The sequence below is a fragment of the Oxyura jamaicensis genome, chromosome 1 (genome assembly GCF_011077185.1).
Source record: "Oxyura jamaicensis isolate SHBP4307 breed ruddy duck chromosome 1, BPBGC_Ojam_1.0, whole genome shotgun sequence".
Classification (NCBI taxonomy): domain Eukaryota; kingdom Metazoa; phylum Chordata; class Aves; order Anseriformes; family Anatidae; genus Oxyura; species Oxyura jamaicensis.
The window spans coordinates 67,158,353-67,177,575 of record NC_048893.1 but is presented as its reverse complement, the minus strand read 5'-3'; the positions used below and the strand labels follow the sequence as shown (position 1 = coordinate 67,177,575).

The 19,223-nt window shown below is 34.4% G+C and overlaps 1 protein-coding gene and 1 long non-coding RNA gene across 30 annotated transcripts in view; both read right to left on the bottom strand.

Annotated features, from left to right (window-relative positions):
• PLEKHA5 (pleckstrin homology domain containing A5) overlaps positions 1 to 19,223 on the bottom strand; it is a 173,957-nt gene that overhangs the window by 49,214 nt on the left and 105,520 nt on the right. For all 29 annotated transcript variants that reach the window (XR_004756315.1, XR_004756318.1, XR_004756323.1 and 26 more), the window contains 4 exons: positions 13,394 to 13,498; positions 9,847 to 9,919; positions 6,142 to 6,242; positions 5,158 to 5,273 (listed from right to left, as the gene is read on the bottom strand). Coding sequence is in view for 24 of the 29 variants with exons in the window: in XM_035347754.1 (XP_035203645.1) it covers positions 5,158 to 5,273; positions 6,142 to 6,242; positions 9,847 to 9,919; positions 13,394 to 13,498 (395 nt within the window). In the remaining 5 variants the exon portion in view is untranslated. The remainder of the gene's footprint in view (positions 1 to 5,157; positions 5,274 to 6,141; positions 6,243 to 9,846; positions 9,920 to 13,393; positions 13,499 to 19,223) is intronic.
• Positions 3,380 to 5,151, bottom strand: LOC118178936. Its single transcript, XR_004756333.1, has 2 exons — positions 4,286 to 5,151; positions 3,380 to 4,239 (listed from the first exon to the last, which is right to left on the bottom strand). It is a non-coding gene; the product is annotated as an uncharacterized LOC118178936 (long non-coding RNA).

Sequence of the window (19,223 nt, the reverse complement as noted above, 5' to 3'; positions counted from 1 at the left end):
GATAAAGGAACTTACCAAGAAATAAAGTGAATTAAAAATTCCCATTTCCTGCAATTATGAAGCCAAAAGGGGTAATAAAATTTAATCTTTTAGCCAGCACTCAATAGTTTGCAAATAAATTCTTAGGACTACTTTGGAAATAATCCTAAACACAGGTAATATAATATGTAGCATGCCTTAATACTACCATCTACCCCCTTATATAAAACTTTATATCAATCTGCCTCAGGGTGCTTTACTGTAGAGTATCAGTTGACAATTTATGGATGGAAAAACTGTGGTGCTGACAAGAGTGTGGCATCCCTAAGGACAGTCATCGGATAGGTGGCAAAGTCAAGGCTTAGCATAGTGTTCTATCCACATTATCATACTTCTTCTCACTGGAGATCTTAATTTAAAAAACAATGAAAAAGAAAACCACATAATTGTTTTTCTATGCTATCCATGTGCTTTATCACTTGTTACTATGGTTATATGCAGCAGAGCCAAGCATTTCTATTTGACATCCTTTCTGATGGTGCAGTGGCTGAACGACTGACGTTTGAATCGATAAAAATAGACTTTTGGGCTCACCTTCAACTTTGTGCATCAGATCAGTCAAATCAGTGTGAGCAAGAGATCTCTTTCAATAGCAAAGTTTCCAAGAGGGATAGAATTATCAGAAACTAGCATGTAAATCTAAGAAATATAAATCCATATTTATTTGTCTCCATTTTACAGTCTGGCTCCCAAAGACATTTAACAAGACTCATGGGGTATTCAGAAGGATAAGAGACGAAAAGAGAGAATGAGCATCAAATACATGTGTTTCGGCTTATAAATTGCATTCAGTATAGATTTCTGCTAGAAAATATGTATGGAACAGTAATACATGAAAAGTATTAATTTCAGCTTTTATAAACAAATCTAAAATAATAAAATGGATGGGAGGACTATGTAACCAAATATCAGATGGACATGAGGACTGCAAATGTAACAAAGACAGCTAGAGGCACTTAAAAAGAAAAAGCCATGTTTTTCAAACACAGCCCTGTCAGTGAACCCCCATTGTGGATGCTGTTATGCTAACAAGTTCTTTTTTGGCAGCTTAGCTTATGCTGTTCAGGGTGAATAACTAATAGTAGAAAAAAGACAGTTCTTAGTACATACTGCAACATTCAGAAGAATGAACAAGGAGGGCTCTAGCACACACAGCTGACAGTGAAAGTACAGGAAAATAAGGCTCAAACCTAAGAGTGTAAAGAAACCAGCATTTAGGGTAAAATGATGGTTGATGGACATCAGCATCCACAAGCACAAGCAAGCAATCAGTAATCAGACAACTTGACTGGGTTCTGCAGTGTTACAACACTGAATGAATAAAATGATCTGCTAATCCAGAGAGGTTGTTTGAGGCTGTATTTTGAGTGATAAGCTCAAGTAGTTCCTCACTGATTACAGTATTTGTTGCTAATGTTTTTCATAAGTTCCTCAGTACATTATTAAAATTGAATTTACTGCCTAAGTAAAAAAAAAAAAAAAGCGTAGTAAGGAAGAATTACAGTTAAGTCAATAGCACCAATTTGTAATTGTCCTTTCCCACAGTTATATATCATAAGGGAGCTTTTCTACTGCAAGTTTCAGTTTCAGATCACTTCTAAAAGGAATGATCTGATCATTTCTATATTATGTTGCTCATTATATGTGGAAAGGAAAATTTTTTTATGGCAAACCATGCAAAAGAAACCCACAACTTATTTAAAATATTTATCTTTTTTTCCCTCTAAGGAAATCACAGGCTCAGAAAAAAAATCAAGACAGATTCTAGCTCTGAAGTTATTTCAACCTGAAACATGCCATTTGACAAACTCTTGTGTTTAAATTTTCAGAGTACCATAAGCACAGAAGTCCCTTAACTTATAGATTAAAAGAGCTATACCTGTAACAGCTCTGATTTATTACCGGGCAATTTATATTAACAAGCACAGAAGAGTTCCTCAATGTCAACTTGCATAAATATTTAAGAAACTAAGTTCCTAATAACTCCAACAATTGTATTGTAAGTAACTTGGTCTGTTAGAAAGCTATATTCAGTGTAATGACAGAACTTCTATGAATGATAGAATTGAGAAACAAAGGCACTAGATGATTTTTTCTTCAACCCAAATCACTTATTCTTAAAGCTACTTGCATGCCAAACTTTAGGTTACTTAAAGATGAGGTAATATGATACTTAATACTTGACAGAATTGTACAGGGAAGAAACAGTATTTCTTCTGGATAAGATCATATCCTGCTACATGGTTCATTTTAAGAATTGGATTGATAGCCAAAAGATGGATTCTTTAGAAACAGATGTCTGAGGGATTTTTTCCTTATTATAGCTAACAGACATGAAAGTTTTTAGACTTCAATGGTTTTGAAATGTGTTCTCTCTCAAGTAATTATTTCAAGACTACTAACAAATTTTTCAAATAGGTCAAATTTCTTCTGTTCATTTTTTTTTCCTTCCTGAATTAGAACAACAGGATAGTGTTACGGAGATGCTTTTTGTGTTTCTGCCACTTGTTTTGTCTGTCAGTAAATCCATTCATCTTGATAACCAGGCAGGAAACTACAGATTTCGCTGCTGAGTGCTTTTCTACTAGTTCATTGTACTACACTGATTCACCAAGGACTAAGATAAGCAGCTGAAGCAATGCATGTCAGATAGCAGGAGCATGTAGCTGGATGAAAAGCATTAAATAAGTTCAGCTACACTGGAAATCCCCCCCATTTGCCTATACGCTATCAAACAGGCAGACATCAGTGCTGGAATAGGCACTGCAGCTGAGAAAAGGAGATAGGTGCATGACCAAGCATTTGGAGAGGAGGGAATACCCTTAACAGCAATGGACTGCACATCAGTTATGATAAAGCAATCATGGAACCGCAGCCTAGGAAAAATGACAATCACACAAAGCTGGACCAAACACCAGCACAAGATTACAATGCATCTTGATAGGCTCTAAGGCAGGAAGCATGACTGGACAGCTACATTACAAACCAATAAAAAAGTGAATGTTTACTTAAACGAAACTTTTGATTGCTTATGTTCAAACAAATATCACAAGCAATACTGTAGCATTTGTCCATATATTTGAATTCACTACGCATGTTCTACACAACATACACAACTATTACATAAGACTATGAAGACACTTATTAAAGAGGTTCTGTCAGAGATGTACCTTTTTCCAATTATTTTTTTCTACTATAGAGATGTGCTTTCACATGTTCCATCTTACATTACTGCATACCCCAAATGAAGGTTCTTTCACGGGTTCAGAAAGATTCAGAACGACCCACTTCGGTATTACTAGCCCTACAGAGTGTTTATATAACCAAGACATTATTTTTGTTTAAAGTTCAGTGGGTCTGATTGGGGTTAATCATGTCTCTGTCTATAAGCTACCACAGCTATCTGAAAAACATTTGCAATGAAAGCCAACCCAGAGTTTTAAATTAAATGTATTATTCACTAAGTGTAATGAAATATTTTGTCAAGGTAATCTCATTGCTTTAAGTGCAATCTCTTTTAAAAGCTCTAAATTGAAAAGTTAAAAGGTGAAAATGCTATTATCAAAAAAGTATCAACGTTTGTGCTCTTATCTCACTCTGCTCATCCCTTCCCCACATGTATTGTTCCCAAACAAAAGGGGAGTTACAGGAGACAAAGAATAAAACATGTTTATATACAGTATGAAATCTTACATCAATTTTATAACAGTAATCAGACCTACCACTCCTCATTTCTACAAGCTGAAATGTTTATTTTCAGCAATTTGGGAACAATAAACATGATAGCTAACAAACTGAAGTATGTGTTATTTTTTTTCTGAACTAAGAGAACAATGTGATTCCTATTAATCTATTTCACTATGCTATCCAATGTTAAGAACAAAATACTTCATATGCTCTGTACCTATTCAAATAATATTACAGTAGACAGCTAAGGTTTCAACCTTTTGTTTAAGATTTGTTACTATAAGATTGCACAGGTGCCAATTTGGAACTGTTCCTTGTTTACTTTTATCTGTCTGAAAGTCCCACAAATTGATGTAAAGAAAATTTTCATTATATTTGACTGAGAACCTCTCAAAACATTAAAACGTCTAAGATTAAAAGTATCTAATCATTCTGTGTTCCATTTAATATTTCTGTCAGCACCATACCAGAACACAGGATACAGAAATGACGCAAACGAGTTAACAGCAATGACTTACACAAGTGATGCAAAATTGAGAAAAATTCCTTGTGCTTTGACAAGTTTAATGTGCTCACTCGAGCAAAAAAAAAGTACCTTTTCTGTCTTTAGTATCTATGTCTATGGAATTTTATTTTATTTTTTAACTTAAGATTTCTTAGCATTGCTGCCACTCACTTAGCTCCAATGTGGCAGAAAACAGCAGACTGCAGAAGTAGATCAACTGACAGCAGCCATCAGCAACAATTTCTATGCCATCAATAATGAGGAGCTTTTACATTTTGTATTGACGAGGTTTCCATTACAGATGCCATGGAGCTGACCCAAGGGACCACAATCAGGGAGAAAATGATTTTTACTGGATAGACAGCAGCAGGTAATATTCAATTTCTGAGAACACATGGCTTCTAGTGATGACTCACTTTTTGTTGTCAACACATGGGTACATAAAAGATAAGGCTCCAGATCAGGTAGGTATAATTTTAATGATTGCTTAATGATATAAAAGACTGTGCAGACTCACAGATGCAACTGTTTAATTTGGCCAGACCCTACAACTGTGAATTTGACACTTAAGACAGGTTTTAGCCAAAGACTACCCCCATTTGAGCTACTGTTGCTCTTCAGTCAGGATGGCAGAGGACATCAAACACACCTGCACATAGTACTTGCCATTGCACTCCTGATGCCCCTGGCTAAAGGAACTAGTCATTTTTTTCCCCTCTCCCCCCTTGTACTCAAGGCATCTGTATTTGGAACATAATTCCAAAACTGTATCCAATATTGATAAATTAGCAGGGAGTCATCAATACCAGGAGGAATTATCTCAGACAATTGATGTTCTATTTTAAAGTACACCTTTTCATTTAAATAAGTCAAAGTAAACACGTGAAAGAAGGATACCGTTCCACTGTTTTATCAACCCACATTACCTTTTCACAGGCTCTGTCTGCACAAGTGCTGCATCTGTCATGGCTTTCATCCACAGCTCCATTTCCTTTCCTGTATCTGTGCAGAAATAATACGTCCTCATGTTTGGATGAGCTGCCTGATTGGAAATGACATGGTCATTGCAATTAAAACATAAGATTCTGTAAAAGAAAAGAGGCAAATAATGTTATTGTATATTTGCAGTAATTTCTTCTGTAATAAAATTTCTGAAAATAACAGAAAAAAATACCAGAATAAATACTTCAGTTATATTTCTTTTTCAACCCATTCATATCTTCAAAACAGCATCATACAATTTTCAGTCATAGCCGTCTCTATATTAACATACCTGATAAAAGATCCTTAATTTTTTCATTCTATTAAAAACAGCCTCAATTAATCATTAATAGTTAAGTTGAATAAGACTGGCATAGATTTTTGCCATCTTAATGATACAGTATGTTTTAATTTGGACTTACCACAGTAAATGATATGCTGTTTAGCAGGCCAAATGAAGAACCAAAAGGAGCTCATAAAACACAAAAAAGTGAAGAGAGACCATTTAGTGGAGTGAGTTATATCATGATTATAAAGATTAACTATGAAACACTAGAGATAATAAAAAGTCTAAGTGATAATAAAAACTTATTTTTATGTAAAGTTACCCTGTACCTAAATAACTACAGAGGTTTCCTTAGTGGCTAAGTCTAGTGATGGTTGTAGTTTACAATTCTAAAACACCACACAGCATTTAAGAGCAATGAACTAAAAATAAAAGACTAGCTGTATGCGATACTTATGCATTTTCTTCTTCTAGTAATAATGCCTGTATTTACATCAGACTAAATACTTGATTATTTTATGCAAAAGTTCTCAGAAGCTGTTTGTCAATCCTATTTAGCATCATAACTCAGTAAAATGAGTTCTCATCACTAGGTTATTGTGTTATCAGACAAAATTAAACACCCCAAAAATCATTTCCTTACCTTAAAGGCATATTTGCGGTTAATATGGTCCTCAGGAGAAAGCACAGATATCTGAAAACTAGGTAGAAGTATGCTACCTAGTATTCCTTCTTCTTTCTCATCTGTGAACATACATATTCTTTGATTAGAGAAACAAAGTATTTTGATACATAATATTCATATTCAAGCACTTAACTGAAACTGTATTTAACAGTACATGATCAGTAACAAGATTTTAGCTTGAAAAAATGCATTAAAGAATCACAAAGCCAGATCCATTTGTTACGTAGGTATCTGTATAATCTCTTAAGTGTGTAGCCCACAATAGTAATTGTGCAGTCTGTCTCTGCCAACTCGTGCCACATAATACTTATCACACAAACGTATACACTCCCCCAAACCTGCTCAGCGCAACAAAATCTAGGCCATTGGAATATGGCCACCTTTATGCTCTTCCATTTTGGAGGAAAAAGTTAAAAAAACACCTCCTGAAATTGCCAATTCTGTAAAAGTTGAAATATCTCAGCTACCTTATAGCAAGCAACATGAGTAGGATTAGCTACAGTTTTTCTGTGAGTCAGTGCTTACCTACTGAAGACTTCAAAACTGAAAAGCAGAGGGAAGTTAAGACTAATTCAGTGACAAAACCTGCCATCTGTTGTTTGCTTAGTAAAAAATTTGCATGTCCTTTTAACTGTTCACTTATATCAGGCATATGAAGACAGGAGGTTGTTATAATTCTCAGGAACAGTTTACACTCAATTACATTTGATTTGTCAGAATAGATATGTCAGACCATTTACAAAAAACAAGCAAAAAACCCACCCTTTTCACTGAATCCTATTTTACATACAACTAAAAAAAACCTTACAAATAATAACTTGACATTTTAACTGGAAGCCACAACCAGCTGTCAAATCCAATTATGCTTTAATAGAAGAATAATTGGATACAATTCTCAAAGTCATTCTTAATTTCATTTCAGACGCAGAACTTCTATTCACAACCAAAATCTTAAGATATGGCCATATAATGCTTGTCCTAGTTGAAGAGACTGCCCACAATAAATGACTATGTATCCATGAAATTAAGACAAAAATAAATATTCCAAAGTTTCAAGCATAGAAAATTAATACTGCTACAATTAAAAGAATTATAGGAAAACACATGTAAGCAGAACAAAAGGACTACCTTATATGTGGATTTACAAATCTTTTCCTTGTTCTGATCTGATCTACGTACTAAATTCTGAAAAGCCACATCTTTCTTTTAAGTTATCCGTAAGTGTAAAGCTCTGCTCAGCTATATAGCATTACATGAGATGTTAGATGTAAAAATTAAGATATGAATGTGAGGACTTTCAGGTCTACTCAGAAGCACGCCTCAAACAATTCTCCCCCACTCTTCCCTTATCCCCAAATATTTACTCCTAGCTAGACACAAAATGGAATATCGCCTTTTTTTTTTTTTTTTTTTCTGTGTCCCAGAATGAATGGGAAAGCTGGAGTTTTCTACTTTATTTGGACTGGTTTGGGGGGAAACATTTTTTTCTGCTGCTAGATTACACTTCAACTTGTTTATTGCACTCAGTAGTGCCACATAAAAGCATTAAGCATTTTTGTTCAGCTGTGTGTCTGGAGGTCTTTGGTCTTTGTTAAAGACATACTGATACATTCCATTTCCAGATTTTTGAAATCTGTTTCCCATCAGAGTAGCTACACATTACACTGCCCCATACCCATCTTTACTTGTATGCTCTATACGAATAGTACAAGGGAAAATAGCATATCTTCTGTACAGCTCAAAGATCTTCTATTTGTTCCAACAATAACCTTTTGATATGCAATTAGGCAGTCTTTTATCCTCCAGTGAAAAAGAACAATATTCTCTAAGCTCTGAAAAAGTACAGTGAAATCATTTTTCATCTATAAATTCGATTTAAGTATTAGCTGCTAACATCATAACACTATCATAAAACTTCAGTAAGATTTAGTAATAAAATGAAAAAAAAAAAAGCACCAAAAACAAACAGCAACAAACCACCAACAAACCAGTAATCATAAACAGATAGACAGCTAGAAGCACTGTTTGCGGTCTAGCATTAAGTGCATTGCTCCCCTTCTCCATTTTTTTTCCAATATCAGAAGCACAATTACTACAAAAAATTAAAAGCACAGGGTTTAGAGTGTGTATCTTTTCTTCAAATATTAGTAGCCATTTCTAATACTTTTAAGATTCACTATACATCAGTTTACTTAAAGTTCAGAAGCTTTAACTGCTTTCTTGAAAGACAATGACAATTAAAAGTGAAGTTTATCATGTAAACAATTTAGACTACTCTGCTTGTATTTCAGCTTATGAGGTACGGTAGAGTGTAAAAAAAAAGAAAGATTATAGAGCTGCCTGGATTTATTTTTTTCAATCCATTTGCAGCGCTTTAAGTCATTTTAATCTGTTCTTAATGAAATGACAAAGCAGCAATTTCTTTACAACCTTTGAAAGAGAAAGCCTGAAGACTTTTTTTAAAATAAGAAAGCCCCATAAGAAAGCACGGAGTATGTAATGACCACTTAACTAACTGCAGTGTAATTGTAGAACAATTGATGCCTGCATGACTGAAATGACAGATTAATTTTGACTCCACAGCTGTTTATCCACCAATGTATACTTTTCTGGGTAAAGAGACATAGCTAGATTATATTTCAATAATTCAGAATTTGTTAACTAAAATAGTTACAAATACATAGCTTCTGTGTTTTATGACCTGATTTGTCTTGATTAGCACAGAAATATGCTGCACTTTAATAGAAAAGCATTTTAATTTAATCAGTCACTGCTTTCAATGTCACCAGCATCAACACTTCTGCCAATTCCAAGTGTCTCTCATAAACTGAAACCTCTCTTACTCTTCACAAGGCTAACGAGTTCTGTTAATTTTCCTCTATTTTGCCATGCTTTACTCTCTTCTTTGCTCTTAGCCTCCTTTAAAACATTATTATTGTACACCTTATTTAAGGACTGAATACGTTTCCACAGGCACAAGTCCTGTTTGTTTATCCTCTCATGAGTGCTACAGTCAATAATCCGTAATGGTGAAGAAATCAGTTTTCTAACATACGTATCTCCAGACTAGAATTGCAAACAGCTCATTTTTCCCCATCACAAATACATGTGATGTAGCTACGTAAAGGTACTAACAGATTTCTTCTATGTTTCAAATGCAGCAGAGACTTCTATTCATATGAAACTGGACAACATTTACTTTACAAGTATTCATGAGCACTGATTGGATTCCCAAAAGGCATACAAACTCTTTTTCTTTCTAAAGGCAGAGTTTCAGCGCCCCTTCACTATACCTTTCATACCCCCATTTCAGTTACTTCATTTACATGAGAAATCAGATTTAACTTGGCATATTTACTTTCTAGCAACAAAAGTAGTGAGAAAAGTACAATCTAGAATGTGAATGAAGAGGTTAAAGAGGTGGTTGTGAACAGACTTGCCCTTTGAGCATACCTGACAGGAAGGAAGTAATTATATGAAATTGTGCTAATTAAGAAAGGAAAAGAAAAATATAAAAGTAACAGGCCTGGATATTGGCAGCTATACTACTATTTCTTCCATTAAGTTAAGTAGCAGCTTCTTTTTTCTTACACTGAGTAGCGAGACAAAATTTATCTGCTTGCAGTGAAACTAGCAAGCAAACCTTTCCTGAATGGAACTTACCTCTGTAATAGAAGAGGCACAGATCGGAAAGCACAAACCACCGCTTCTTCCACAACTTCATTCCAGTACTGTCCTGTATTAATAAAAGCAATCACATAAGTACTTTCACATCTGTAAACAATAAACAGTTCATGAAGTAAACAGAGTACTACGAAACTGTGGAGGTGTGCTAGTTTTCCTAGCTAAGTACTTATTTTAAGTACCTTTGACTTCTCATTACAGACCTGATGCTGCAAATCCATGAAGTCTGACATTAACATGGTTCAAGAAGAGATGCAGTGGGAGCCCATTATTTCAGCAAGCTAGAGACTACAATCTACACTAAACAGAAAAAAAATCTACACTTTTTTGTTAAATGAGCAAGGTAGCACTTAAAGAAACATCCTTTGCTTTATGAAGAAACTGTCTACTAAAATTCTAATCTTCTACTTACTGCTCAAGTATCTAGAGCAAATTCTTTCCCACAAAGTTTATTCCTAAAGCTATTTTGTTTTCTTTTATGTTTCTAATCAATTTACACTGCACAACTCAGAATGAAGGACTGCCACTACACTGCAGTGTAAATAAGCTGAAGCACTGCAACATGCACATCCTAGCAGGATTAGATTTCATAAATATGATAATCTGCTCCAAGAAGAAAGGTATGTGAGAATTATCAATATTCTTTTCACGAATAGGTTTTCTGACAGCCAAGAAGGATTCTATAATGAAATTCAAAATCTTGAGCTATACTCAAGGAAAACTGTTGTTTTTAAATAAATGTTTGCATCATTTTTAGCCCCTTATTTCAAACTCTGCTCTTTTTTGGGGAGTGGCAAGATCTGAAGGATGGAAAAGGATTAAGTCAAGAATTAGCTACGAAATATTATTCAGAAAGTTAAAATAATCTTTTGCTACAAAAGTCTTGATAAATAGAATAACTAGACATTTTATAGTCCCTTTCTTCTAAGGACTTCAAAGTGATTTAACAAATACTAATCAAGTCTAGAAGTAATGTCCGTAGCAGTCAGCTCCTATTTCACAGCTGGCAAAGCAGACACAAAGGGGGCAGACTGGCTTCCTCCCCTTACTGACAAGGTCACTAACTTGGTAGTGGATTAGAATGCAGGTCCCCTGGCCCAAAGGACACTGTCCATAAAAATCAACCTTATGATTTGAAAATTTCTAAACTTCTTCAGTACAAAGGATTAACTCAAACCTTCAGACAGGCTTGCTAAAGAAGCTGTTATGCAACATCACATTTCTCCCATCACTCGAAAACATCAACAAGTTTCTATATGGTCATGTGCAAAAGTCTGCCAAAAATGAAACACTCCGGGAATGATCTTTCTGCCTTCCTTACACATAGCAGAAAGGCACACAAAATGACTACGTGGTTCTCATATTTTATTTTTTTCTTGCTTCAAAGTAAAACCTTTCTGTGTCCGTAATTTACAAATTATTTTTTCCTCATGATTCTGATTATAATAATTCGACATATTACAGAAAATTGGCATTACATGCAATGAGATACCACACCCTGGGTCAAACAAAACTTACTGTACTCTGTGATTATATGACTATGTTAAGAAAGTTATTTTATTATCAAAAAGGAACCTGCACATACTTTTACTGTAAGTTCCTGAGGGACTGTAGATTCCTGAAGATAATATCTATTAGTGAAACTCATGAGTAAATTAACTTTCATTTACTACTACAACATGAAAACATACTGCAATCATTCCTTACACAACACAATCAAACATCAAAGCATTTAAATCATTTTACACACAAAACCATTCAAATGGACAGTCCATCTCATTTGGACAAACTGGCTGAAATGCTAGGCCCAGATGGTGATGATCAGTGGCAAAAAGGTTGTGGTTAGCCTCCAACTGTGGGGATATTCAAAACCAGACTGGACACAGCCTGAGGCAACAGGCTCTAACTGACCCTGGTTAAGCAGGGGAGGTTACACTGGATGATTAAGAGTTCCCTTCCAACCTTAACAAATTTGCAATCTTAAAATATAGTTACTGATTCTTCATGAGTTAAAGAACTTTACACTATAATGGACTTTGAACATTAAGCAAAGTTTTCGGGAAAGCAACATCTTTACACTACTTTGTATACTGAATATCCATTCTGAATATTTCACTATTGTATTGAAACAAACAAAAGACACATAAAACAGCAAGAACCTTTAGAGCATTCCACTAACTTGCTTTAGGTACCACCAAGTTGAATTTAGGTGCTTAACTTCACTTTCCATACATGTAAAACTCAATGAAAGGGACCTCAAAATGAAAAGCCATCAAAATGAGGAATTCAAAGGGTTCTAACGTCTTCAGAAGTGTGAAACAAAGTAACAACAAACTTCTGTTTCTACTGCAGGGGGAGATTTTCATACTTGTATATATATCAGAAACACAGATTGTGTAACACTGATACTCATCTGCACAAATACCTGTGCTGTAATTTAGACTTTGTATTTCAGTTGAGTTATTTGATCATTTCAAGAATAAAGTTGCTTTTTCTCTGCCAAGAAGTGTAACATAAATAGCTGCATAAAGAAAAAAAAAAAAAAAAAAAAAAAAAACACGTCACCCTTGTGAATTTTCTCTCTCAACACTGAATGAGAATAGAGGCCACAAGAGTAACTAAACATGGAAAAATCTACCACTAAACAGATACTTACTACTGAAAAAATCTGCTAAAAAATCTGTTTAGTAGTAAATTTTCAAAACTGACTCAACAGCATCCAGAAAGCTACTTTATCAGACTGGGAGAATAAATGACAATGGATATTCAAAATTATATACAGGCATTCACAGCTTGATAGATTTTAAATGACAAGTTCTTAGAGTATTCTTGTTGGACTTGAGAAGACATACTCCAAATATGACAATCAGTTTTGCTGTTTCTTGCAGAGTAAGAAAGTGCAAGTGGTCTGGTATTGCAGACTAGCAAATCTACAGGTATACTGTCACTAAACAATAAAGATCAAATGCTTCAGATTAGTTTATGTTCAATAAGAAAACTAAACTGCCCTCTATTTTAAGATGATCATCTTTGATTTAAGAAAATTATCATGTATATTGTCATTCCCCTACCTTTTCATATGTGAGAAATTTGCTTGATTGACAGTCTGCATTGAAAATATTTATTTACTTTAAAAAAAATTTAACAGATACAGCCTAACACAAGAAATTTCAGAATTTCAAAAACAATATACTGTATCATACATCCTTGTCCCATTATGTAAGCATGCCTCAAATTCATTTGTCTATTTACCGCCAGCATCTGCCTAGACTTTTCAAGCCCATAAAGGCTTGGAAAAAAAATGCATATTTCTCATTTATATCACAATGTTGCCTAATAGGTAGATACTTAACTAAAATATTAATTTTCTCCCACTTTATACTTTCACTCTGGCATTACCATTATATTTTCTACAAACGATCGTCTTCTGTACATTATGCACCTTACCAAAAGGAAACCAACACCAAACAACCAAAAAAGCTAATAACCACAAAAAAGCAACCCAGGATTAAAGGGGAAAGAGTACCTGCTTGTAGAGCCAGCCACGTCTGACAACTGGTGCATTAGGGTTCCTCTTTATTGAGTTTGATCTCTTTCCAAAATTATGAACCTTCTTTGAAGATCGTGATGTCTAAATTAAAATGAAAAGGTTAAAGAAAATATGGTATCAATATCTGAGAAAAAATCATAATGAACTTTCTTTGAGATCTTTTTCTTATACATGTCTCTTAGGGGGATTACAGAATGCAAACTGTATTCCTTTTTAGATGAAGAATCATGATAGTTATACTGGCTTCAGCATTTATTCCTTATTCCTTTGCAAAAAAATTTAGAGACAAATCCCAAAACAAATACTTGAAGATTTTTTTAATGATATAAAACAAATACATATCTGACCTTCTTATTAGCCAGGTAGAAAATCTACCAAGCTGTAGGTCTAGTGCCATCCAACAGAGCTGTTGTTTATTATGAAAAATTAAATCACCTGGGTATGAAAATTCTACTCTTTCCTGCTTTAAACATAGGCCTAATGAATGAAAACATGCTCAGATTTCAACAAGATATAATTCACAGGCTTCTTGATGAGTCTTCCACTTTCCTAACATATAGGGTAACTTTCTAAAATTCTTTCTTCCCCCTCAAGAACCTCCACTCTATAAATCCTTTGGCTAGTTTGAATATTCAATATTTTACCTACTTGCACTAAGGCCTACTTTGAGTCTTTAGTCCTTAAACTCCAGCATTTACTTCTGCTGTCACTTATATCTTTTACATCCTTACAGCTATGCAACAATCACGGATGATTAAGAGAAGCGGGGAATATAAACCATTTTAGATTTCACTCTTCTTGTATTTGAGAAACCCAAAGAAAATGGAAAAGGCATAAAGAAACGTGCAGTGCTTTTCCAATTCACATTTCATTCTTTTCAGTCTACATTTAGAAAGTTTGTTGTGCAACTAAATCTACTAAGTGTGCATGTTTTAAATTCTGTAAGATTGGTGCCTCAGAAACATGCAATACTGGAAAATGCAATACAGGAAAACATCCCATTCTGCAGAAAAAAGATAATTCAAATAAGTTTTCTAAGCTGTGTTCTTGGCTCTGCTCCAAATCTACTATTTGAGTTTAAACAATATAATCTTGTGCTTTAGCTTCCCCATCTCTCCTACTGAGACTAATTGAAATGTTATGCAAAGTTTCTAAATAAGATGCTCAAATAGGAAGGCTAAACACACACACAATTTTTGTTGCAAATTAGGGTATGGGTTTCTCTAGGAAAATTCAACATGCCTCACAGAATTGCATTGTGATTTATACATGCTTTAGAGAGAATTCCACAGTAGGTTTAAAATCAAACTGAAAGCTGCAATTTAAAATGATGTGCAGCTTTTGTCAACAATGCCATTTACAGAACAGTACAATATAGCTTAGTCTAAAAAGAATGACATTACAAAAACCATACGTGTTTGTCTTAAGTCTATAACAAAATGAAACAAGGATGTTTTGTGTTTCTTTCTTTTTAAAGAATCGGAAGGGAATATAAAAACAATCGGAGTGCTTTTGATTTCCCTTGGAGATACAGAAATTTGACTCAGCTCTGTTTGGAAAGCAAGACAGAGCAAGCGATTGAAAACCTAACTCAAACTGTAAACCAAAATCTTTCACACTTTCATCTGGAAAATTCTACTAGTGTAAAATGGATGATTTTAAAGAAGATAATAGAAGTATGACATCTAGATGTAAAAAAAGGAAAATACAAAGAGCCTCTAACAATCTACAGCACATTATAAAATTAATTCTACATCTATGCAATTAAACCAGTAAGGCTACTATATTGGCATGTTACACAAGAGCTGTGCCAAGATTTGGATCAGAATTTATAACACTGATCCCTTCTCTAGCATTACATATTAAAGGGTCAAAAACTCTTAATATTTTTCCAGACCTCCATTACTTGTAACATGGTTAACACATGACTTCTGAAAACACAACCAACCACAAGTACTACTAATGTCAAGTCTACTAACAAATGCAGGTAATTTAAATAGATTTCTCTTAGATAGGTCTGACAATAAACCATATTGACTCCAATTTCACTGAACTCTGAGCAAAGACTTAATGCATTAATTATACATCTTTGCAACTGTAAATATAAACATACATTAACTAAATAGAACATGAAGTGATTTCTAATTTTAGCTAATACAGAGAATAGCTTAGATGACTTGTTATTATTTTACCACAATTTGTTCACAATGATTTCTCAGCCTCCTCTGAGGCTGAGAATACAATATGTACTGTGGGATTTAAATATTGAAGGTGTATATATATATAATAATTATCCGTTCTCAAACTTTTTAGACCATCTCCTCCTCTTTTTATGTCTTTCATCCCAGATCATTCCACCACACTTCTAATATATCTCATACTGAGGAAACAGTAAGAAAGGAAGTAATTAAAAATGGAAGGGTTCAAATACTTCTCACTCCACTGTAAGTGCTATTTTATGCATTCTGAGGAATGGTCCCAACAACTGTGATGCTTCTGAAAACAGAAGTTACAGGACCGTGCACAGTTCCAGTATTGAGAAAGATGCCAGGAAAAACAGCCAGTGATAGTCACTCTTTCCCCAGCCTGAAGAAAAACACGAGCAAGGTTTTTGAACTCTGAACAAAACCAGAATAGCTGGAGCTGCACATTTAATCATTATATTATCTGCTTTTCTCTCTATTCAGCTGCTAGGGGACACAGAATTTACATGAAACTTCTTTCCCAATTTCAGAACTGCTAAGTATACTTAAAAATGCTCTTCAACTACCAGAAAAGTGATCAACACTAAACTTACTGCTTTGATATTTGAAAAAACAGGGCTCGAGAATCTTCTGCATGTAAACTCAAAACAGCAGGAATCTAAATTTTTGGAACTTTCAACTTCTGTTCAAAAATATGTTTCTAGTCTTTACAGCTCTTTTTTTTTTTTTTTTTTTTTTTCCCCAAACCACAAACCAAGATGATACTGCCTTCTGGATATTGTAGGCAACTTCAATGCCTTTCAGTATTGAAGTTTTCCATGAACTGAGTGGGTTTCTGCCTCAGCATTTTATCTTGGATTAGGGGTTGCTCTTGAAAAAAAATCTCCCAATCATTCCCTCTAACTGTGCTTCGGTTTGCATGGTAGAGAAAACTGGATTTATTTTGTATAAGACTGAAATGTAAAATGCACAAGGAACACTGTTGGACTAACTTGAAGATAAGACATTAAAATATAGTACAGATGTTTGGTCCTGAGCACCAATAGTACCCTGCACATATAGCTCCTGTTTACTGTGCTATTTGCTAATGTAGATATATCTCATGGTTATTACTCTGAAATTTCTGGCTAACCTGAACCCTGATATGATGTACATGGCTACGCCTAAACTAGCCATTTAACGCTGGACTATCTTGAGTACTCTGTGAAATATCTACCGACAAACTGATGCACAGATATATATAAACAATTTGACATTATCTCCTGTAATGTAGACTCCATTCCACTTACTGTGAGAAAACTGTTAGCACTGTTCTGCTGATAATCAGGGCAACGATGAAAGAGCAGGGGAGATGAACTGTGAAGGGGAACTGACAACAAGCCTTACTTCATCTACACATCAAAAAAATGATCCCCCAAATTAATTTCAGGATATGTAATCATATTGGTCTAGGTAGCACTTAAAAAAGAGGAAAAGAGCACAACAAAAAAGAGGAAGACTTCTTCATTTTAAAAAGAAAGGTAGAAAAATATATATCTGTAGCAGCCATAAGCCTATGGAGATCTTCCTCAGAGGTCTATGCTAGTGGTTTTAAATTTAGAAATACACTCCAAGCCATTACAGGAGAAACAATACTTTTTTTTTTTTTTTTTAAAAAAAAAAAAAAGAGTACTCTGACCAGGCCTATGGTGTATTAATTGGTCACCATGCTTTATACAGTGGGGAAGAAGGAGTAGCAGTAAGACTTCTGTCTGGGGGAGAGTGATTTTTGTCTCACCACATACGAACCCTCTGAACAACAGTATCAGACTCCAATGAGTCTTTCTGCCACAAAACAGAAAATTCTTCAAGTGCCATGTCTATTCTGGATCAAGTAACATTTGTGAAAGTGAGAACTTATTTCTACACCCTTCAACTGTCTTCAGCTTAAGTTCTACCATAAACTTTACCTCCATTCCTCATTATCTTCCAACATTAAGCACATTCATTAGTTCTCTCTCCAAAAAGGAATACATAAAAAAATAGGTGTCGTTTTGCTACTCTGTAACCTACTTTCCTCACCAATATTTTATTCCTCCTATTGCACTGTAATACACAAAGCTTCTACATACTATATTCAAATGTTGTTAAGACAGCTAAGAATATCCCACTTGGGAGACAAAAACAATAAAAACGTAGATGAAAATTAGTTGTTGCATCCAAGTACAACCAGTGGGCAACTTCTATATAGTTATCTTTAAAAGCAATTTAAACCATTAGCCTTAAAGAGCCACCAGAAAAGGCTGACTAATATTAGTTGTGGTTCCACTTAGCAATTATGCACGTCCTGAAAACAAAATATTAAAAACGGCGTTGCAGTAATTCAGACAAGTTTACCTTTGAAAACTGATGTATGGTAATTGCATATACTGTCAAATGCACTTATAACATTAATGATTAATGTAAAAACTAGAATAAATAGACAAGAGGAATGAAGAGTAGCACAAGAAGTCCTTCTTCAAAAGACAGAAGTTTCCACAAGAAGCTGAAGTGTCACTAATCAAAGACTGTAAAGAAATTAAAATTGGCCTGTAGCAATCTCAACTTCCTTCTTGAACACTGTGAAACAAACAGACTACTCTGAACTACTCTTTTGAAGGGAGAGTATGAACATGTTTGTAGAATGTGTGCTCCCCAGGAAATGTAGGAAATTAATTTCCTACATTTAATTGAAAGAGCTTCCTAGAAAGCACTATTGTAGCTAATTTTATGTGTAACTATTACTACAATCTACACCACTCTTACTGCTTCATAAGCTGGCTGTCCTGCACAAATCGAAACATACAAGAATTGAGATTATGAATTTTATTACTGTTTATAATTAATTTGTGACTTTTTTCCCCAGCAACAGTGATAGATGAAGACACTGAAAGCTAGACACCTTTTCTCATTAAATAACATTTTTCTTATGTCTCATTAGACAGGCAGAATCCTTAATTTATATTTAAAACAACAAAAAAGGTGTTTCAAAAAAGCACTTTAAGATATCTTAGGATGTTTCTTTCCTACTACATGGAAAACAAATTCTATCAGTTCTTTGAAATTAAGGAATCTGCTCAATTAAAAGACATCCCAAAATTTATTTTCTCTTGCAGGCTGGATTAATCCACCAAAAACACTTCTCAGGGCTAAGGTTTTCAATGGGTAGTAAAAATGTGGTGTTTTTTTTTCACTTGTTTAAGTGATAACTGCCTGGTAGAAGATATTAGAGGGCTTGCATCTGTCAGCACTGATCACAGCGTTCATCTTGGTATTTTAACAAACTTAATGAAGGAAATTAATTTTGTAGGAAGTGCACTTTCCTTTTATGAAAGCTCTCCAAAATGGAAAAAATGCAAACAATAGCTTTGCCAACTTTACTCAAAAAACTTAAAAGTAGATATAATTGAACCCATCACCTGGATAAACAGCTGGGCATTCATCTTAGCTTTCTGAGAAGCTGGGTAAATGAAGAAAGTGGGATACAACTTAAGGTAGTCTTGGAATTTCCATGATTTTCCCTAGGAATTTTCTTAGGAAACCAGTATTTCTGGTTCAATGTCAGCAAATCATAGTCAGCCAAC